The sequence below is a fragment of the Halichoerus grypus genome, chromosome 13, assembly GCF_964656455.1.
Source record: "Halichoerus grypus chromosome 13, mHalGry1.hap1.1, whole genome shotgun sequence".
In the NCBI taxonomy this organism is placed as follows: domain Eukaryota; kingdom Metazoa; phylum Chordata; class Mammalia; order Carnivora; family Phocidae; genus Halichoerus; species Halichoerus grypus.
In genome coordinates, this window is record NC_135724.1 from 58,543,688 (window position 1) to 58,567,853 (window position 24,166).

A 24,166-nucleotide genomic window follows, 5' to 3' on the forward strand; every position below is an offset into this window, starting at 1 on the left:
TTTGTAGGTTTATAGATTTCTAAGCCATTCAGGTTATGTTTATAGTGCTTATCTTAAGCCAAGGTGGCAAACTTGTCAAACTTAATTTGTAATAGCAAAACTATTAGACTTCCCTTAAGTTGACTAGAAATTATTTGTGTTGGAAGTAACAAAACACTGTTTTGCACAATATTCATTTTTGGTGCGCTTTGTGGTCAGCCATTTACAGTTAAAGATTGTCCATTTGTCATTTGTCTATGATGTGAGGCCATTGACAGTCATGTTTAGTTTACACTGTTGTTAACATAAGAACACATTTTACAACTTGTTTTTCAGTGATTTAAAACAACTTATGGAGATCCTCTTTGTTGGCACAACTAAGCTTTTGGTCAGGACTTGGATTCTGGATTCTTTCCATATATACCTTTTTTTTTTTTTTTTTTTTTTTAGGAGAGTAGCGGGGAAGGGGCAGAGGGAGAGGGAGAATGTTAGGCGGGCTCCATACCCAGTGTGGAGCTGGACGTGGGGCTTGATCTCGCAACACTGAGATCATGACCTGAGCCAAAATCAAGTCAGATGCTTAACTGACTGAGCCACCTAGGCACCCCTCCATATACATTTTATTTTGTTGTATTTAGTGTGATACGTTTGAGGGGAGCTTTTAAAGTTAGGTTTACTATATTCAGATGCCTGTTTTTAGAGGATTTTTTTATAGCTAGTCCATATCCCACAAAGGATGATTATATTTTTAGGAGTTTTTCTTATTGATTAGAATTGGTTGACAACTGAACTGTATTTTAGGTTTGAAAAAAATCTGGTCATCTTGGTATAACAGTTAATATGCTTATGATTTATTTGCTGACTTCATTATATAAGAGCCATTGTCTTTGTTCTTAAGTTACTTGCTTTTTCAGGCATTTTTAGATTATTTAAAAAATCGATCCTTTTTGAACCATGTTATCCTTCTACCTAATCTGTATACATATATACATATAGTAATATATATACATATTTTATACTACATAATGTAAAATGTATGTAATTTTATTTATATGTGTGTGTACAGACTCATTATTGCCTTAATATGGTTTATATGAAAGGTAGAGAATATGACACGTGTATGGCTAGTTTTCACATCTTTAAATCAGGCACAAGATTTAATAGTGGGTATTTTGCTTTTATAAGACACAATGATGCAACAACATGGGTGGAGCTAGAGAGTATAATGCTAAGTGAAATAAGTCAGTCAGAGAAAGACAAATACCATATGATTTCACTCACATGTGGGATTTAAGAAACAAAACAAGAAAAGGGAAAAAAAAAGAGAGGAGAGACAAACCAAGAAACAGACTCTTAACTATAGAAAACAAACTGATGGTTACCAGAGGGGAGGTGCGTGGGGGGATGTGGATTAAAGAGTACACTTGTCCTGATAAGTACCCCACGATGTATGGAATTGGTGAATCATTATCTTCTACTCTTGAAACTAATATAACACTGTATGGTAACTATACTGGAATTAAAATTTAGAAAAAGAAAGATACACAAATGATGTCAGTGTTCTTTTGCAAGTAATATATTTTCTCCTTGTTGTAGGTCCTTTTGTTCTGCATCACAGCTGCCATGTACATGTTCTTTTTCAGGTATGTCCTGTTATACCTATTTATTTTAATAGAAAAAATAGGGTTCCTTTGTGTTTTTTAAATCAGCCATGTAACTAATGTTGTTCCCTAAATAATTATTTCTCACAAGTAGCACGAGGTTTTGTTTTGTTTTTGTTTCCTTCCTCTAGGATTGTTAGAGATAAATCACTGCTTCTTAGTGGATAGAAGAGAGGGAAAAAAGATTTGTTTTGTTTGTTTGTTTGTTTCTCATATTCTCCTTACAGGTTCATCTTGGAAAGCTGAATATATAAATTAATAATCTTAAATACTGATAAGTGAGTTTTTGTTTTTTGTGGACCTGATTTTAGATATTCTCCACTCTCCAACATTTTAAATCAATTTAAGTCAACATTTTAAATTTAAATAAGAAATTTAAATAAATTTAAATAAGAAAAAAGTGATGGTAGGGCTTAATCTAAATCTTCTGCCAAGGTAACGTAGCACATTAATAATTGTCTTTAAAATATTAAATTAGTCCATAATGTCAGAGTTGTATTTCTCATTGACATTGAAACTGTGAGGCCTGTGGAGCAGTGTTAGGATGGCTCAAGATTTCAAGGCCAATGAAAAGGATACCATCGTTCTATAGCCATAGCAGTACAGGAAGAGGATTTTGGATTGGGAAGAGTCCATTCCTTCCTAACCTTTATTGTCAGTGATACCAGTAATTCCCATTTATTTCAGTCTTATTACACTAATTTGAATAGACTTTTCTTGATTTTTCTGGATATAGGCAGAATTCAATCACAATAGGAAGGACCAAACTTTTAAAATTAAAATTTGTACTTGATTGACCAAAGCAGTTACAGATTTTAATAAGATATATTTGATAGATATCTTAATTTTTTTCTTTTTACCTAAATCAGACAATTCAACCATACCAGAATTTTAAAACAATTTCCTGCCAGAACATCCTAATAAATATTTGATAAGCACAATGATAGGATTTTAACTTACTATGACTTTATCCAAAATTTTACATGCACATTTAAAGTGATGCTGCTGCTGTTATTCTTGTCAAGGGACAGCCAGGCCATTAGAAGGGAAAAATGGATCAGATTTCAAGGTAGGGAGAACTTGATTTGTAAAGGATTGGTAATGGGTGCATAATATTTTTTGTCAGTTATTAATGACTGAAAAATCATTGCAGCTCTCCGGGGGTCTTTGTGAAATTGTTTGAGCTACCATATGGTCTCTTTCTTATATTTTAACAATTTAGGGGTCAGGTATAGGAGTTAGGGACATTGACTATATCATTTCATCAATTTCCAAAAATTGTATATTGTATTCAGATACATTATTAGGACAATATGTAAAAAGTTCACATGGTTGATCTTTATGTCTATCTAGTCTGAAGGTAAAGCTTACCTAGTGGGGAAAATATAAAAAAGAGAAAAACTTAGAAACCTATCTTCTGTTGACATGTACAGGAGGAAAATACAATATCAAGTAAATTTTCTTTTTGTGAAAATTCCCAAAAGCAGATAGTTAAATGCAACAGTCCTTCCAGTCTGACACTTAAAGACAGTGTATTTGATCAACAGTTAGCATTTCTTAGTCGCCAGTTTTTGAGGTTTAAAAAACAAATTGTATGTTGAATATCGTGATAATGCCCAAGTTTTAGCTTGGTCCTCAGAAATCATACTTTGAAAACTGCTGCCATCAACGTAGTATTTTTGGTGTAGAAAGAAAATCAGCCCTATAAATATGTATTTTGGTGTAGAGCTATGAAGCCTTTTCCTGTTTCAGTCACAAAGTCTAGGTTAAAAACAACATTTTAAAATACTTTCCAGAAGGCTCAATACAAGGTTTTAGTGCCAAGATAAACATTTTCAGTTTTCTGAGGAAAGGGCTTGTTTTCTCCTAAAAGAAGCACTATCACCAAATTCCTAGTGTTCTTGGCAGAAGTTAGTTTGAATAACTCAACAAAAGAGGTTTGGCAAATGGTAAAATAAAACCATTTATAAAGTACTACAATCAAACAAAACAATGTTACATGTTTGTCTGAACTCTGGCCTGTGTTTGGAATGAACAAACAACATTGTACATAGCAGTTAGCGAGTCTAATTGCATTAAAATATTTTATTCTTAAAACTCAGTTTAATATACAGATATGTGAGGTCATATTTTTTCCATTTATTAACAATTTTAATTCTAATTGCTTAAAATAGGTAAATATCAAATGATATTGTCCCTAGGTTTCCATTTATACTAATTTCCTTTGAGAAGAGAGGATAAGGGAATCATTTTATGTTAGAAATTAATAAGCTTGTGTTTTTATCCTAACCTGTAAGTGGGAAAAAGGGAAATGAGACCCCCTTTCAATAGAGAGGAAATGTGCCAATTTTATTTATTTAGAGTAGGAACTTGAGGAAGTAGTTCTATAAGTATTTTCTAAAAGTGACATATAGGATGTGATGGTTACAGTATGAATTTACTTAAAAAGTAATGCAGTGTTCTTAGTATTAAAATCATGGCTATTAAAATGTGTAATGAAAACATCTTACTTTTGAGTAGTTCTTTTGTTATTTTTTAATAGGTACAGTTTTCTTTTCACATGCATTTTCTCATACACAGTGATCTTGATTTTCAATCTGTACATCAGAAATAAGGCTTACATTCAGATAGAATTCTAAGAAAACTTCAGAGGCTTGGGTTGAGGAACGTGAAGAGAGTTCTAGTTCTTAGCCAGCTGGCCATCCATCCATTCAGGTGTCTGTTGATACCAACATATGCTGTGGATTCTGTTAAGAACTGGGGTACAATATTTTGAAGATATTTTGAACGAAGTCTTTCTGTACAACCCCCCAGTGGGCATTCTTCATAATGATTCTGCTTCCATTGTTCAATCATGTTATTATTTTGTATGTTGTTGTCATAACTTCGTCTTAGAGCATGTCTGTCACTATGAAGCAGAAATCATAGTTGAAAATTTGGTAGAATATTTCTTCTCATGCATACCTTTAAAGCACATTTTTTTTTTAACTTCTAAATGTATACTTATGGGTAAAGCAACTTTTTTTTTTTTTTAAGTCAAGGATTTATTATAGTTGTTGATTCAGGCTTTATTAGGATCTTTCCAACAGTCATGTGGAGAGAAGAAATGAGTCTCTTTTGAACCATTAGCTCTTTCATTTTTTTAACTGAAAAGCAAAGGAGAGAATCAACAACAACACAAACAGCATGCCAAAACTAATACACATAATCCTGCTAACAAAAAACAATGAAACATGCTATACTTTTAAACAATTTATTTATTGGTTTTATTTCAACATTAGGTATCTGTGTATGGAGAACACATAGTTTAGAAAAGTGAAATAATTGTTTCACTTTTCTTTAATAATTTAATTTAAAATAGTATCATAAAGCATATCATGACAGCTTTGATCCCATCCTGGTGAGTACCTAGCTAGAAATTCTTTCCACCTGCCTTTGCAAAGGCAGCAACAAATCCAACAGTTTGTTTAAACATGTAGATTGAAAGGCTCAGACTTGTTGTCATAGCAGATAATCTATGGACTGTGTATGACTGATTCACAGGAGACATAACTTAATCTGCTATAAACATTGAAAAACGTATTTTTATTTAGAATCTAGTGCAAATTAAAGTTGATTGTTGTGTTTAAAACATTATTTAGAAATAGTATTGATGCCTGCCATGGATGAATTCTGGTCAAGTCTCTGTGAAGGTACAAATAATAAACTGTTTCATTAGTCTCAAGATAATGGATGTATTTTGTTTTTAAGAAAATGAAATGACACTATTCATTGGCTGTCTGCATTTTTGAGTGAAAGACATTTGTGATTGTCCTTGAATCTCCTAATGTAAACGGAACCTAGTATCTTTGAAGTGACTTTAACAGCAAGTAAAGAACTTTTGATCTGGGTCTTTCGACAATTATTGATTTTAACAAAAGCCCTTTAAATATCAATTAGGTTCTATTTTTTAAAGTACTGCCTAAAACTACACAGAAATCCAGTCTAGAAAATTATATATAGCATTTGAACTTTAAAAGTTTTACTTCAGGATTAGGAGAGTTTGCCCTAATGAGGTTTGTATTTTGAAGAGATTTCTTCCATCCAGCAAAGCAGAGAGTGAATTGGGGGCTTGTAGGGGGCATAATGGCAGTTAATGGGAGGATACTGTTGCAGTTATCCTGGAAGAAAATGGTGGGGGCGTGACTGAAGGTTATTATGGTAATAATAAATAATAAACATAGTAAAGAGTGGATCTATATGAGATATGAGTATTGATGCTTGGATGAAGAAGAGAAAAACACTGGAAATTAGAAAATTAGCAAATTAGAAAATGTATGGAAATTGAGTACAGGTTTTGCAATTACTGAGATTGAAGTGCATTTAAGACACTCACATTAAGAGATATAAATGTATATCACTTGGGTATTTGGAGATTAGGACATAAATAGAGGCTATGCTTGATTGTCACACCAATTGGTTGAGTACAGACAAATTATACAACTTCTGTATGCTTAGTTTTTTCTTTATTAAAAAGTATAAATTATTATATGGACCTCATAGGTTGGCTTCTGGTGATTAAATTAGCACAGTGTCTTTCCAACTTTTTTGAATATGACCCAAAATAAGAACTACACACACACACACACATAAATTTTCCAGAATAATACTTAACCTTACTACATGGAATACATTTGGATATTTTTTATTCTAATTTGTTTTATTTAAAAAGCTGCTTTGAACTACCAGCAGTGTGAAAAAACACTGAGCTAATACAGGTGAGCACCTTGCTCAGTGATTATTACTTTAGCAGAAGTAGAGTTATGAGTAGTGATTATTGTCTGTAAACTAGGAAAGAAAATTAATTAAAATGGAGGATTTCAAGAATGAGGGCATTATCTTTAGTGTTAATGCTGTAAATATATTCATTAAGGTAAGGGCTAAAAATGCTCATTTGCTCTAGCAACCTGGTTGTCAGTGGTAACCAGCTAGAGAAATTTTTGTTGCTGAATTGGGATAGTAGATTGAGAAATGTGACATGATGTTCACTTTAAATATATACAATTAATTTTGTCAATTATTTTTTGAGGAAAGTTAGGAAAATTTTTTTTTAATAAATGCAAAAAAGGTGTGAGCTGAGGAAGCGGAATGAGTATAATAAACTCAAAGTTTGAGCGGAGAAAGGGCAAGTTGTTATAGGAGTAAGGTTTTCTTTTGGATTCCTTCTTAGTTTATTTTTTTTTAGGCAAGAGAGACTAGACTATGGGAAAGTTTAAGTGAGTAAAAGAAGGTTGCACAAGCAGGAGAGATTAACAAGTTGGGGAAATAGGAAAGAGAAGAGAAATGGTCTAAAATGCAGTCCAGAATGTCAACAGAGATAGCTAGATTGTTAAACCTATTTGTCTGATAGAGATCATGTTAGATAATTATGAGGAAATTGAAGTTCCTTTTAAAAGCCTTGAACATACTGTTTAAGTGGAAGAGGATTGATAAATATAGAAGAGGTAGTAAATAGAAAAATCTTAGGTCTTTGGCTTCCTAAATTCATTGTCATTCTTAAAAGGTATTAATTACAAGTTAATTAACTTGTTGATAAAAATTGACATGGGCTTGGGAAACCAACATTCCTCAGAAGATATATGCAGGTGAACTGAGGTACTTTCATAAATGGCAACTAACTAGGGAGCTTACCAAGAATGCAAAATCTGTCCTATGCAAAGATAAAGGTAGAGATCCTCAGGACTGTTGCTTTCCTCAAAGTAAGTTGAAAAGGTGAGAAAACATAGGTTCAAAATTTTGTAAATCACTGTGTCTGACAATGCAGAGCTTATTATCAAGTCAAATGACTGTAATCTGACTTTCTTTTTGGGGGAGGTAGAGAATTAGTCTGCCCATGTGGTGAATATACTCCATCTATGGATGGAAGTTGTGGCAAATCTGTTTTCACTTTTTGCCTATCAGCCTTTGAAATACTGTGCCTCAATAAAGAAATTGCTCAAACATTTTATATCTAATATAAATGTTTGTTGTTTTTTAGTAGAAAGCAAAGAGAAATATTGTTTGGAGAAATACTATCAACTTAAAATGCAACTTCTTACAGACTTCGTGGCACACAATCACATTAGAAGTGGTCAGTTGTCTTTGCAGTTTTATTTTCAAGAATAAAAATGCATTTTTGGGTGGTTTTCTAAATGTAAATATTTTATTTATTTTTATTGATGTCGAAGTTCAAGAAGTGATGACATGTTACTAAGTCAGTGAAGAGTTTACACTGTTAACATGCCAGTAGGCTTGTTCTAGTAGTTCTCAGGTTCCACTGGATGTTGGAGCCTCTGTGAATCAAGATGGCAGTTTGCAGTTACAATAAAGGATAAACCATAATTATGCTTATCTTTTTTTTTTTACTAAAACAATTTTAACTTATGTTAGCACTTTTCACCTAAATCAAGTTGGCACTATATAGTTGTATTTATTTTTTATTGAATCTGTAAGATACAATGTAGCTAGAATTTAATAGTAGTTAATAGCTATGTCATGCATAAGAAGTCATTTGTTCCAAGTTCTACACTTGTATTTATTTTATTAACAGAAGAATAATTCTTATAAATAATTCTTCTTAAGTATTTAGGAGAAATGAAAATGTTTTTGTTTTGGAAATGACAATTCACAGAAGATTTTAATAAAGCATTTCTGTTTTGAGCAACAAAAAATCACTCTTGGGTGTAAGAATCTGTTACCTTAACAGAAGTCTCAGCAAATCAAATATTCATAAGTAAGAGAAATAATATGATAAAGTTCTAACATTAGTGGTGAATTCTTGAAATAATGTAGATACATTTTTTTTTCCCTGATGATGTCAGTCATAGTTTATTAGCATTGGTGATTATTGCTGGAGATGGTTTGAGTAAAAGAGTACCTGGTAAATGTTTGAATAAATGATACTGAGTTTAAAATATCTAATGATTGAGTAAAATTTTTAGCTTTTCAGAATTTTCATTTACTTAATGAAAAAACGTAGATGTGTTTTTGGAGGTTCCATGGTATAATGGAAATTGTATAGTCTTCAGTGCCTCACGTTCGAACAGACCTCTCTTTAGGTTTTGGCTCTTACCACTTACTAATTCTGTGGCTTTGGTAAATTATTTCTTTGGTTTCTTTTTAAATTTTTCATCCATAAAAGTATCCCTATAGTTATGAGAATTTAGAACAGATATCCCCAAGAAAATATTTTTTAAATGATATTTAAGTTTCCAAGCTAATCCTTTAAAATTAACCTATAAATGAATCCATAAAATGTACTTGGAGTATAGTGCCAGTAGTACTATAGAAACAAATAATATTTATGATAATATATTTTTGGGAAAATATATTTATTTCCAATATGTTAGAGCTAAAGCAAAAGGATTGGAAATTACCCAGTTCTTGAGCTATTCCACAGCGTCCCCTGTCAGAGCAAGAGCTCAGAGCATAGGAGACGGGAAATGAGGGGATAGAAGAACAGAATTAGACCTCTCAGGAAGAGAGTGGTTAAAAGCAAAATGAAACAGTGGCGCCTGGGTGGCTCAGGTGGTTAAGCATCCGACTCTTGGTTTTGGCTCAGGTCATGATTTCAGGGTCGTGAGATAGAGCCCCGCATTGGGCTCGTGCTCTGTGAGGAGTCTGCTAAAGATTCTCTCCCTCCCACCCCGAAATAAATAATCTTAAAACAAACAAACAAACAAAAACAGGCTAATACCGCAAATTTAAGAGCCAAAAGAGTGGGATTATGGTTTAACCTGGGGCTTTCCTTTTACTTGTCTTCCTTTTTCTTTCTTCTCCTCCCTATTCCCTACTCTGATGCCATCTGACTGGAGGGGTGTTGGGGCAGCACAGTAAGTGGGGCTAGAGAAGAAGGGGTCTTGGAAGTATAGGGTAGATGGGCGCTGTGGGGGTTGGGGTAGGTGGGTAGGGAGGAGAGTGAGGAGGAAGGAAGTGTATTGGCCCCAGATTCCCAGAGCAGCAAGATTTGGCTGTGTCTTTCTGTTGCCAGCCTTACTCTTAACTGGTTGCTAGTCCATCCATTGGAAATTGGTTTAAAAAAAATCTAAAGAATGGAACCAACCAAGGTTATGGGGATTAAGGAGTGCAACTTGTTGTGATGAGCACCCGGTGATGTATGGAATTGTTGAATCACTACACATACACCTAAAAGTAATGCAACACTGTATGTTAACTAACTGGAATTAAAATAAAAACTTAAAAAAAAAGAATGGAGCCAAATAGGGTATCCTTTTCACTCCACGTTCCAAATCTCTCTGGGCATCATATTGCATCATATTCTATCATAACTCAACAGAATAAAGCCATAGGTGATTCCTGAAAGTGTCTGCAGCACTTTTTTTTGTCATTTTTCAAACAGCTACCGTGCACTTGACCCTGTTTTCACACAGTTGACTATTTCATCTCTTGCCTGTAGAGGTGGGAATGATAGAGAAGGGGAGGAATAAGGAAGAGGAAACAATTGCTAGAAGCAGTAGGTTAAGAGGAGGCCTAAGTTATGTTGCTAGAGTGGCCATTTGTATTGGAAGAATCTACATTCATCTTTGTGTATCTCCCGTGTAGTTAAAAGCCAGTATTTTCCCAGAATTTGCTGGTATATCATCTTCTTGTATAAAAGGGGCTGAGGAGAGCGCCCGTGCTCTCCTCTGCCATAGGAGGTTACAGGGAGAAGCCTCTGTCCATGAGGAGGTGGGCTGCACCAGGCACTGAGTAGGCTGGCACCCATGGCCTTGGACTTCCCAGCCCCAAGAGCCGTGAGAAACAGATTTCCGTTGTTTGTAAGCCATCCAGTGTCTAGTATTTTGTTATACTAGCTTGAACTAAGACAACTGGGAAGGGCTTTTCCACTTTCTAATGTAATGCGTTAATATTTCAGGTGTCCATTACAAAAATTGGCTTGCAGACCTGCTTGCTACCCTGAGGTGTAGGCCAACTACTGTCTCCATGTAAGCTTCCTTTCCCTTAAAGGAAAGTGTTTTAATAGGAGTCTTTTAAATGAAGTCTGAAATTATAAACTCCTTTGAATTAAATTTATTATTCATTCTTAACCCAAACACCACTCTACTGTATACAATAGAAGATCTATAGTATTAGCCAAAACCAGGGATTCCAGCTACGCAAACTTACACACCTATACACCATAGTCGTAATTATAACTTACTCCATTTCATTTGGGCTTGAGATATAAATATAATGGTTTTGAAAATATGAGATTAAAATTATTTGGAATTGAATATAATTTATAAATGATAAATATAGAAGCTTGAAGCGATTTAGCTGTGAAGAGACGATACAGAAGTAATTGCAGATACTTTTAAGAATTACCTTTTGGCTTTATTTGGTTGAGTTATGATATAATGCCTAGAGAGATTTTTAAATTTGGGAATTATGATGAGTAAAGAAGAATGATAAAACTAACTCTATAATGAGAACTGATGCCTTGTGAATTAGAAAAATAGCCAGAATTTTGTAAAACACATTAGAGGACAAATAGCCTCAAATTAAGATTATATTGATTTTTTTGTAAAATACATATATGTATATATTTTGTTCATTGTAGAAAAATACCAAACAAAATCTTTCAGAGAATAACTGCTACCTTTGTGTATATCCTTATTGGCCATTTGCTATGTCTTTGTCTGTCTTTCCTCTCCACCTGCCTGCCTTCTCTCCCTCTGCCTTCCGCTTTCCCTTCCTTCCTTATTCCTTTTCTTCCCCCCTCCTCATTTCCTCTCTCCTTCCACATCTTCTACATAGATATACTTCTCAAATGAGATCATATCATGTTGCTGGATGATGAAATGCCTTTTGTTGGCATATCTGCATTAGAAAAGACTAGGAACTTTCTGTGATTAGTCTAAGCAGCAAGCCTTCTCTTGAATTACACACACTTATACTCACATCCACTTGCCCAGGTGCACACAACAAATTATTAGAAGCGGTAGAAAGGATTCTGACACCAGTCTTCAGTTCTTCACTAAAAGAAACTGGTGATAACTCTTAATAATCTGAACATGACTAAAATAATGATTCCAAGCATCTATTCTTTCAAGTCCGGGGAATCCTCTTCTGTGTGCTATCTTCTTCTTGTTTAAGGAGAATTACTACTAATCACAGAAAGTTCTTAGACTTTGCTGATACAGATGTACAAATTTGAAGCAGTTAATTGCTTATTTTATTGGTTATGAGGAATGCTGTAACTCACTATGTTTTTTTCAAGCCTGACTTTGTTTCTGTTGTTTTCAACCGTGTGAGTTTGCTTAGAGGTAAGTAAGGGGCACTATAGTGTAGCAGAGTTGGTTAAGAGCGTGAACTGTGGAGCCAGGCTGCGTTACGTTCAAATCTTCACTTCATCTAACTTGTTTTGTGATCTTGGCTAAGCTACTTAGCCTCTCTGTGCATCAGCTTTCTCATCTTAAAGTGGGAATAGTAATAGTACTTACCTCATGGGATTATTATAAGAATTAAATGACTGTTGAGGCGCCTGGGTGGTTCAGTCCTTAAGCGTCTGCCTTCAGCTAAGGGATCAAGCCCCGCATCGGGCTCCCTGCTCTGCAGGAAGCCTGCTTCTCCCTCTCTCTCTCCCCCTGCTTGTGTTACCTCTCTCACTGTCTCTGTCTCTCTGTCAAATAAAAGAATTAAATGACTGTCATATTTTACACACTCAATAAATGTTAGCTATTTTTATTATTTAAGTCTGAGCTGTAAAGATCATTCATGTAGTCTATGATTCCATTTATATGAGATGTCCAGAATAGGCAAATCCATAGAGATAGAAAGTAGATTTGCATTGCCTATGACTAGGGGACTTGCAGGGAATGGGGAATGACTACAAATGAGTATTTTTTTAATGGTGATGAAAATGTTCTTAAAGTAATTGTGATGATGGGTACACAAGGCTGGGACTATAAAAATCACTGAATGTTGCATTTTAAATAGTGATTTGTATATTATGTAAATTATATCAATTAGCATGTTATTAAAAAATCTGAACTGGAAACAAACCTTTGTTGCACAGAGGCATGGTGTTTCTTGTGTTACCACCATCAGATATCCCACTGGTTGCTGCCTCTCAGGGATGCTACTCATTTTTGTGGGCACATAGGCGTACACTGAAACAGAACATCAGGAGACTTCTCTTTTTCTCAGGTGTATTTGAAGGAGTGTTCCCTTGGAGAATGACAGAATGAAGAACATGCACGTGCCCTGTAGGGCTTATCAGCTCTCTTTCCAGAATTGTCAGAACTGCAGTTTAGGATATGTATGCTCTTGGTTATGAGACACTACACTTTGGAATTAGAAGGAAAACAAAAGAGGAAGCTGCCATAGAAGTCTCAAGTGTATATAAGATTGTTAATACAACATTGTGCTGAAATTCGTTTTTTGATATTTCTGAGTTAGGATGTTAAATTTTTTACTTGGTAGTAGCATTTGAAAAGTGCAGTTTAAAAAAAGGTTTATAGGCTTGCCAACAAAGACTAATTTCAGAAATACATGCAGATATGGTACAATATCAAAAGTATTTATTAATTGGAGGAAAACAAGATGAAGGATGAGATAAAGTTATTTATATGAAACAGGCGTTTAGTGAAAATATTCTTAAATATAAGTCTGATGACTTATAGGCATCAGAATGAACACATGAGGAGAAGAACTGCCCTAACTGACCCGCAGACCTGCAGCATGACACAGAGCTGGCCCAGTCAACTTGCTTATTACATGCTATGCTCCGTAGATGACAGCTAAAACTGGGATAATAAATTAAAGTAAAATACACAATGAATGCTAAAAGAAGTTGATATTGAGAAAAATGTAAGAGACAGAAAAAGAAACTTAATAATCGCTAAGCATCCAAAGTGAGTATATGAATACCTGTTTTCTATTTCATCTAAGAAAAGGACTTGGGTAAGCCCATTTCCCCTTGTTAGAGACATTTAGGATATTTGGGGAAAATATCCTGACTCTATATATAAGTCTTGCTTATCAAAGTGAAAAGTCATGGATTGCCATTTAAAGACTGATCACGAGGATGTTCTTTAAATACCTAGAAAGTGCATTGCTAATACATCCCAATTTAGTTTGAATGAAAATTAAATTATAGTCTTTGGCAAAAGAAATTATTAGACTTGATTATATTTTGAATATGTATTTCATAGATTATATTTGATTATATATTGAAGAAGAATTTTGCTGTAGTGTCCTTTTATTTTGAGGGAGATGTTTTAAATCGCTGTCCTTGCCGTAGAAAATTATTGAATTGAATGGAAGGGCATAGAAGGAAATTATATTAGTATTTATGTCATGTATCATCAATTCTTTTTCTTTCATGATCTATTCTAGACATTTTTTTAAAAGTCACAGCAAAAATTGGAAATATTTGGATTTATTCCAATCTGTATCCTTAAAATGTCAAATAAAATCTCCACTCATGAAGGCTTATTTTTCGTGCTGCACAGGTTTAGTGACAGGGCTTCCTGGGGGAGGAAGTACGTTACAGCTGCACTGAGCTGAAAGTTACAGTAAAAGAATATTTTTCCACCATTATCAGTTTTCAGCACAGATTCTGTCTCTAATTTGTGATTGAGTCACTGAACCAGGAAGGTGTTTACCTGCAAGGTGAGCTGGTCGAAACGGGAGAAGCTTTTAAGTTCTAAAATTTCAGCCATAGTCTTCCCTAGAGGAAGAAAAAAGTGGGTCTCCTCCTCCCTTTTTTATATGCTCTTGTCAATCACAAAGCCTCTTTGTACTGGTGGGGCCTGGATGGTGACTGAGGGCTGGCTGTTTATCATGTTCCCGTCATCCTAAAACGCAAAATAAAAGGAGGAGGAAAACATAACTTTGGGTTCCCAGGCCTTAGAGAATTAAGTTGCTTGTGGCAGCCCGGGTCCTCTGAATCCAAGCTACCTTGGAATGCTTTCTGAGGTGATTTGTTTGTTCACTAAAATGGAGTATGTAATTCTTACAGTTTTAAGCTCCTTAAAGCACATTCAGAACAAGAATAATACTCAGAATCTGATAATGGAAAGCAGTTGAGCTTATCAGAGTTAATGTCTTCTATCACAGAAACATCAAGCTCTAGTAATAGGAGCACAATTGCTATTTTATCTTATGTTTCTTGCTTGAGTGTTAAAAAGATGCTTTTGGAATTGGATAATTCTCAATTGTACCAATTGTAATTGTACCAATTGTAATATTTTGTACAAACCCTTCTTGCAGGGTGTCATTTTAAGATATTTTCAGGGATTCTTATAGAAGAGGAGACTCCCCTCACCTTTTAAAATCACTAGCAACTTCTGGTATGAAACATGTAGGGAAATTTGTTATAGCAAGCCAACCTTGTTGAAATTACTTACAGTCATTAAAGTTTTTGATCGCTTAACTAAAGTTATTGACTCTTTCTTTTGGATTTTAGCTTATATCCCTTATAATTTTCTATTACATTCTAATGATAGGAACAACTGTGTGAATGGATATGAGTTGGACTGAGATGGCTTTCACCTTAAAAGAATATTGACCTGGTGAAATAGTGTTCTTTTAAATTATTCTTTAGAAGAGCAGAAATAAAATAGTTCCAATAAGGATGAAAAAGAAAGGTTTTGTTGTTAAATGAGGTATTCCTTTTTATTGATTCCGAAGTACACACTTACTAATGCTCAAGAGGTATAAAATGAATTATTACAAATTCAGATGTCTGATGTAAAAGCTATAAGGAAATTCTCAAACGTGTATGTGCATACAGATCACTGGGAGATTTTATTGAAATGCAGATGATGATTCAGTTGGTCTGGGGTGGGATCTTAGCTTCTGCATTTCCAGGAAGTTCCCAGGTGATGCTAGTGCTGCTGGCCCTGGGATCACATCTTGAGCGGCACATCTGTAAGTCACCTCAAGAAACAAATTATAAAATTAAAATGAAAAAAAAAAAATCCAAGACTTTATAATCTCACTGCCTCTCTTGGCAACCCATTCTAGTAGTTGACAATATATAGAGTCAGGACATTTTCCCCAAATATCCTAAATGTCTCTAACAAGGGGAAATGGGCTTATCCAAGTCCTTTTCTTAGATGAAATAGAAAACAGGTATTCATATACTCACTTTGGATGCTTAGTGGTTATTAAGTTTCTCCTTCTCTCTCTTACATTTTTCTCAATATCAACTTCTTTTAGCATTCATTGTGTATTTTACTTTAATTTATTATCCCAGTTTTAGCTGGCATCTACAGAGCATAGCATGTAACAAGCAAGTTGACTGGGCCAGCTCTGTGTCATGCTGCAGGTCTGTGGGTCAGTTAGGGCAGTTCTTCTCCTCATGTGTTCATTCTGATGCCCACGCTGAAGAGACAAAAGCTATGCAAGGAAAGCCGCCCTCAGGGCAGTGGAATGAGGTTTGTTTTCACTAACGCATTCTCCAAAATGTTTGTACGTGTATATCTTAAGTGCTTTATTAGCACACATCTATATTCGCTCATTTACCAAGGCATTTTCTTCGAGTATGAGTTCCCTAGCTGGGGTCCTGAGTTGTTTTTGTTGTATAAACCATACTTATAAGGTGTTGTCTTTCCAAAGCATTCAACTCAGTTTCCATGGAAAAAAAAATTTAATCCTTTTTGGTTTATGTAATGTGTAGGTCAGTTACATAATTACATTAATAAATATAAATGACATCAACACATCTGGGGACAAACACAACCGATTTTTGACAGGCATATAACTCAGCTAGTGTGAACAGATGTGTATGCAGTCATATTTGAGAGTGGTGTTTTTATTTCTGAGCAATCAATGTGAATATTAGAATGTTTTACAGAGAGAAAATAGAGACGCCAAGATAAATTTGTCTTATTTAATGTAGTCTCCTAAATGGAGGTTAGATAATTTTTTACAGTAAGGAGCACATTTAAAACATACTAACTTCTGATCCTACACCTTTTACCTCTGCAATATCATCATCCTGGCTTCTTTTCCATTCTTTCAGGATTTTTTTTCTATGCTTTAAAGCCCTCAAAATTTGGCCGTTACCCTTTTTTTTTTTGTTGGTGGTGGTGGGGGCGGGGGGCTTATTTATCCTAGTAGAGCCAAACTTCAGTCATACTTTCACTGTAGGAATCAATTTATATACTTGACATAGATCTTGATGCTTATTTAGCCTAAAAATAACTGAATTTAAGAATTCATGGATTATATGCTGATTCAGTGTTATTTTAAATTCATTTGATATGTTGCAAAAATCCATAAACAAAAGTATTTTCCTTTAAAGTGAATAATACCAATACTTAATGTTTCAGAGGATCATAGATTTTTAGAGTAGGGAGCAAATTAGAGATTATGTAATATAGCATTGTCCCTTTTCTGTTGAGGAAACAGAATCTCTGAGGATTTTTGTGACTTGTCTTAGCTCAGTCAGCAATTAGGGCAGAGGTAGAAGTAGAATTTTGAAAAATTTGCTTTACATACCATAAATCATTTCAAAACAGTTGAATATTTAGAAATTTATGTGAGAAACATGGCAAAAGATTCAGCTGTTTTTGTACTCTTAAATGTACAATGTAATGGAAAGCACTTTTTGAGAGGAAAGCTGAAATTAAACGGAAAGACCTAGAAATTAAGGAAGGTAAAAGTTTGGTCACAATTTTCTTAATGCATATTTTGGGTTTGTGTATGAAATAGTTTTAACTATAACGGAAATACCATCTCATGGGATTATTAATCTTTCTGTTTGAAATAATATTTCTGATAATTGCCATTAGAAATCCTTGGAACTCCTTTCTTGTGACTAGATTTTAAACCAGAAAGGAGAAAAGTTCCTTTGTAGTCAGATGGCTATGCTTTCTGTCTCTGTGTTTCAGCCTCTCTCCCTTTCCCTATCTTCCTCCCTGCCTCTGACCCTCCCCATCTCCACCGTTTCTCTTTCAATCTTTTTGTTTTTTGCTTTATTATATATTGTCAAGGAAATAACTAGAATTGCTTTATGGCACTTACCATTAAATATCCATCATGTCATTTTAAGTGTGACAAATGTGTCTGTGAATGGCATTTTAGAATGGAATTAAATTTATGTTACTCCTCCTTATGCCTTATTACTAATTTCTTAAAACGAAGAAACTATACATTAGTATATATTTATAATCATCTCTGAAATTTTATCATGAATATGTTTTTATGAAATGTAAAGAGATATGTATTAAACAGCAGTTGGTACATTTTAAGGACTTCAGTTTTAATTTCTGCAATATAGTTGCAGCCTTAAGGCCAGTGCATATAGTCAGTTGTCACTTACATTTAATCTTCTAAAGGTAAGTTATATTAATTTCATGTAGGAACTCAGAAACATATTAAACTTTATTCTGTATTTATTACCTTTGAGAACATTATTTTACTTGTAGCATTAAAGTTTATTTTGTTGAAAAATGACTGACTAGATTTCCAAAGAGATTTATAAAAAGAGATTGTTATTTTTTAAAGCTCTGAACTACTTGAAATTTCATAAGTCTGAAACTAGGTTGTAGAAGACAGGTTTTACATTCTTGGTTTTCAGATCAAATTGGCTACAGTAATAATAAGCTACAATTGAAATATGAAATTTTGACGTAAAGCAGAAATTGGAATGTTACTAACAGCTGTTGTCATAAAAGAGAGTGGCTAGAATTTTATTGTGTGTATAGAACATCTCACAAGTCTCATCTTTTAGCTTACTGAATTTAGTTCTAATTCTGCTCTGCTTCATTTCTCTTCAAGAACCAAATGTTTCCTCTCCAGAAATGAATTAAATGGATATTAGGCTGATCACACCCACCTTGTAAAACGTTCTGTCATGTCTAAAACTGATCACACCCACCTTGTAAAATGTTCTGTCTTGTCTAAAACTATTCTTTCCAAATCATAATTCCTTTGGGTTTAACTGTTTTTATGGGTTAATAATATTTAGATCTTGACCTCCTGCCCCATTTCTAACCCTGCAAATCTGACTAGATTCCCTCTCTTGGCTGTTGAACTTTTTTTTTTAAGATTTTATTTATTTATTTGAGAGAGAGTGCGAGAGAGAGAACATGAGCAGAGGGAGGGGTAGAGGGAGAAGAAGACCCCTTCCCCTGCTGAGCAGGGATCCCAGCACCCTGGGATCATGACCTGAGTGAGCCCAAGGTAGACACTTAACCAACTGAACCACCCAGGGGCCCTCCCCCTCTTTTTTTTGGCTGTGAACTTTTTGTTTAAATTCAGCCTATCTCTTCTTTTCAGCATAATTTCCCTTCTTTTTCTTTTTTTTTTTTCCGCCTGTCAGTGAAGTCTACCCTGTGAGTGGTCATCTACAAGGTGGGAGTCATTATACAGGTCACACTTTGGGCACAGCATGCCTTATTTCAGTGCCCAGTTTTGTGGCGTGTGACTAATGTACCCTAAGTAGAACCTTCTATATTCTCATATAGGAAATAGTGCAGAAAGTCTGATTTCTTGGCCTGCAACATGAGTGGAAGAAATTTTAAATGTTTATGGCAAGGGCTATCAACACACTAGTGAAAGAGACAAATATTGTGAATCTGAGGAACAGATATTTAAGTTTTATCAGCTTTGAAGGAGTCATATATTAATAGGAACTTTACATGTAAATAGTATACAAAGTTCCCGTGACTTAAAAAATCCACCCTACTAGTCAGTGTCCGCCAGAGCATCTGAGCCATTTTGTCCCTCTTTGGCAGTTGGAGAGGGCTGTGGATGGTGACACTCTGATGAAAGATGAAATAATTATAGCTAGCTAGTATTTACTGAATGCTTATTATGTGTCAGGCATTGTGTTTAAACAGTATTGGGTTAATCCTTCCTAGTACCCACTATACACTAGGGTAGGTACTATTATCTTCTCCATATTCCATGTGAGGGAACTGAGGCTTTGAGAGGCCAAGTAACTTGCCAAGGATTATAGAACTAGAAATAAACAGAGATGAGGTTTGCTTTAAGGTCTCTTTAATCTCAGAGCCTGTTCTCATTTTCTTACCTATCTGACCACACCAGTACTTCCAGTCTTTTCCACATCATGTCATACCTAGAAAATGTGCGTGTGTTTACAGCATGGTGGGGGAAACGGCTAGGCTGCTTACAACTGGAGGCAACTGACCTGGAGATGATGGATAACCTAGAGGTCTCTCCCTGGATCCCACTGAGTCAAGTCAGAGTAAAGAAGGATTTAGTACCTAGTGATACTGGTCAGTTATTTGTGGCAGGCCCACCCATTGGGAAGCTCTGCGCTACACTACAGTGTCCCTGTAGAAAATAGGACGTGAGAGGTTTTTTTTTCCTAAGTTCACAATGCCTCCGGCTCCCCTTATCATCACAGACCAGGTGGTGGGAGTTTGGATTGGTGATGTGTTCTCAGATCTGTTATATTCCTCTCTTCCTCCCTCGCCCCCATCATCTGCTGAAGTAATAACAACATATATTATTGATGGTTGAGTTTTGTTCATTCAAGAAATATTTATTGAATATTTCTATGTGCAGCACTTTGGTAGTTAAAAAAGATTCACGGTTTGCCAGCAGAGATGATACTTGTTGCCATGGTCTGGATGTTTGTGTCCCCCTTCAGATTCATATATTAAAATTCTAACCTTCCAGGTGATGGTATAGAAGGAGGGGCCTTTTGGTGGTGATTAGGCTATGCAGGTGGAACCCTCATGAATGGGATCAGTGTCCTTATAAAACAGGCCCAAGAGAGATACTTTGGTCCTTTTGCCATGTGAAGACACTGCAAGAAAGTGCCATCCCACACACCAGGAAACTGGTTCTCACCACACACTGAATCTTACCAGACACTGGTGCCTTGATCTTGGACTTCTTAGCCTCTAGAACTATGAGCAGTAAGTTTCTATTGTTTATAAGCTACTAAGACTATGGCATTTTGTTGAAGCAGCTCAAATGGACAAAGACATTTGTACATCAATTACTTTACTATAGCATGTACAGTATCCTACCCGTGTCATAAACAAAGTGCAACAAACAGGAAGGGTACTGTGATTAGTTTCAGTTAGTAAGTGTAGTGAATGTTTCACTAACAGGTAGCATCTTATCCAGGCCTTGAAAGATTAGTGGAATTTAAACACAGGAGGTTAAGAGGTTGGTGATGAGGACAGTAATGCAGATAGAGTTGATAGTATCAGGAAAGACTTAGACTAAAGTTGGAATGCTTAGAACAGTGTTTACCTGTTAAAAAGAAAGGGAGGGACAAGGAGAGGAAAAGAACCCTTTCTTGCCCCTTGTTTCTTCCAGTTAGTACCTTATTTCTTTCTTCCTTTGTATAGCCAAATTTCTCAAATCATTTGCCCATACTTGCTGTTTGGCCTTCTTCTGTGCCGCTGTAATCTGATTTCCACATACTATGCTTCTGAGATTCATTTCGCTGAGATCATCAGACACCCTGTAACTAAATCTCCCAGGCACGTTTATGTTCTTATCAGGTCTCTCAACTGGTTACAACATTGTTGTCCATGTGTCATCCCTTAAAACATTCTCCTTAGTTTCCCTGAAATCATGTTTTTCCTCTCTGTCTAGTCACTCCTCCATCCTCTTTTTGTCCCTCTCTTACTTCTACCATCCTTAAGTGTTCTTGTATTCAATATTCTTTTCTAGGACCTCACCTTTTCTTACTCTTCATACTCTCTGTGGGTACTCTTACACATTTCTCTGGGTTCAGTTACCATGTATATACTGACGACCCCCTAATCTATATCTGTGTCTCAGATCTCTCCTGAACTGCTTGCTTAGTTATCTCACTGCCCCTCAAAATAAATTTTTCCCAAATTGAACATATTGTCACTGTCTCAACCCCTCCCCTAACCTCTTCTACCCTAAACTCTGTTTTTCATCAAGTGTTGATTGCAATAAATGGAAATGCCACCTACCCCGTTGGCCCCAGTTGGAAATTTGGCCACCATCCCAAACTTCTCCTTTTCAATTACTACGATATCGTCAGTCACCAAGAATTATCTATTTTGCCTCTTTAATAAATGTCGAATCCCTGAGACTCTCTCCATGCCCACTGTTGCTGCTCTCCTCCTTGATCAAGGCTTCCTTTGCCTTGGTACCACAACTGCCTTCTTATAGGTTTCCACGCGTCTCTTGTCTCACCTGTCCAGTTCATTTCCGAACTATAACCAGAGAGTATTCTGATCCTGTGCTTCCAGTTTAAAGCCATTCAGTGAATTTTTTGCCCTCAGAGTAAAGTCTAAACTCAGGTATTTATAAGTCTTTTTATAATGGTCTGGTCTCACCTGAGAGACTAGGATCCTGCTCAGGAATTGGAGTCTGTTGCTTGGATTTGGATACCACTTTGTGTGATGTTGGACCGATTATCTTTCTTTTGCCTCATTTCTTTGCTTTGTTAAAATGGGATTAGGATTATTGCTAGGATTGAATGAGTTGTTAGAACAATACCTTGTATGTAGTAATTAGTCAGTAAATGTTAACTCTTATTATTGCAATTGTTACCTTACCCAAATCCATTATTAAATCCAATCTTAGGGCATCACTTAATATGGTCATTCACTGGTTAGAGCACAAGGATTTCTGTGATTTCAGCATACGTGGGGAGCATGAGGTAATTGGTGATTGTTGCAGATATGTACTAGCAGAAAGTAAATGGTTTATATGTTAGGTGCCAAATGAGAGAATAGACATTTGAACACCATCAGATTTCAAAAGAGGAAGAAGATGTTTTGTGAAAATTTGATCTGTCCTTTAAAAAGATAATCAGTACAGTGGTAGCTGCAGTAGCTAACATTTACTGAGCCCCTGCTATGTGCCAGGGACTATGTTAAACATTTTATGTACATTATTTTCCTCAAAAGAGCTTTCAGAAATGTTATTTGTAGCCCTGTTTTACAGATGAGGAAACTGAATCAACAAAAATGAGGCAGTCCTATCAAATGTAGAGCTGGAATTCAAATCCAGAGAGATGACCAAGAAGTCTTCCAATTATTCATGTTTTCAAATGTTTTTCCTTATCTGTCACAAGTCTTTTGAGGCAATGCATGCACACACACAATCTCTTTGTCTCTCTAGTGGTGTTGAAAAACAATTTAGTTTCTTCATCCTGACATTATTTTAAATGTATATAAAATGGCATATTTATCCAAACTCCTCATGCATAAAATACATTCTTCAAGTAAATTATAGTCTCAGCATGTAGAAAGAAAAAAAATTCCAAACATCAGCCTTGTAACATGAAAGGTTTCGGGAGTCAGTGTTCAAATGCACAAAACAAATAAATAAATATTTGACATGTTGTGTTACCTCAGGCTTTTTATTTTTTTTTTTTAAAGATTTTATTTATTTGACAGAGAGAGACACAGCGCGAGAGGGAACACAAGCAGGGGGAGTGGGAGGGAGAAGCAGGCTTCCCGCGGAGCAGGGAGCCCGACGCGGGGCTCGATCCCAGGACCCCGGGATCATGACCTGAGCCGAAGGCAGACGCCCAACGACCGAGCCACCCAGGCGCCCTACCTCAGGCTTTTAAGTGAAACATTCCGAGTTAAGTTTAGAGGAGCTTATGTTAAATATGTCTGTCGCTTTAGCCTTTTGTACTTTTGCAAATGTTAAAAAAGAACTAATATCCTATTGACAGTAGAGAAGTTCTGTTCAGGCTTGATTTAATCTGACTCTGTAGGCTTAGTACATTTCATGAAAGGAGAGCATTTGTTACAGAGCTTTTGTCTGAAGATTTGGGATGTTTATATTGGGTTTTTATTTTATTTGCAATAGACTTTAAATGGTGTTACAACAAGTACTATATTTTCGAACACCAAACACATTAGATTCTCTTGTGAGGATAGATTGGCTTTGGTTGCCACCTATGTGGTAATACCTTTTTCTTTCATTTCATTGGAAAAGATTATCCAACAATTATTGTCGTTCATCCCAGATTTAATTTGGTATTATGCATACCTATTGCATGGTTTGCTTTTTGTTCTTTCTTTTAAAATATCTAAAAGTTAATTTTGATTTTTTTTTTTGATAGCTTGCCCTAGCAGGCCAAAACTATGAACATTTTTCACTTTTCAGAATGTTATTTAGTCTTTTGTTCTTTCTGTTTCTTTGATAAAGAGATTATCAACTCTTTTTTCAACTGTCAGGATGTAGGGATGTAGACAACAATTCACAAGTTAATTGAGCTCTTTATGAAAAGAATATGACTTACTGCTTTTCACTAATACCAGATGAAAGAAGGTTTTTTTCTTTGAAATTTCTCACAGACATATTTATTTGTATTAGTGCATTTGTATGCCAAGTGACTTCTGATTTTTTCCCCCTTTAAAGAAAACATCTTGGAAATGAAGTCTTGGCAATTGGCTTCTCTTTTCCACTGTTTATATTTCTATCAGTGATTTTAGATCATCCATCCTGATGTTTTAGTTTGAGTTAGGATGGGGGAAAATGTAACCTTAAACTCTCTTTCTCCCTCTCTCTCTCTTTTTGACTGCCTTTTGAACATACAGTTGGCAATTTCGTAGTGGAGTGAGCAGGCTTTA

At 35.3% G+C, this 24,166-nt stretch overlaps 1 protein-coding gene across 1 annotated transcript in view; it reads left to right on the plus strand.

Moving 5' to 3' along the window:
• Positions 1 to 1,491: 1,491 nt before the first annotated feature.
• LOC144379884 (transmembrane protein 135-like) overlaps positions 1,492 to 24,166 on the plus strand; it is a 77,248-nt gene continuing 54,573 nt past the window's right edge. Inside the window, exon 1 of the mRNA XM_078060538.1 lies at positions 1,492 to 1,622. Coding sequence (XP_077916664.1) covers positions 1,603 to 1,622 — 20 coding nt within the window. The 5' untranslated portion in view covers positions 1,492 to 1,602. The remainder of the gene's footprint in view (positions 1,623 to 24,166) is intronic.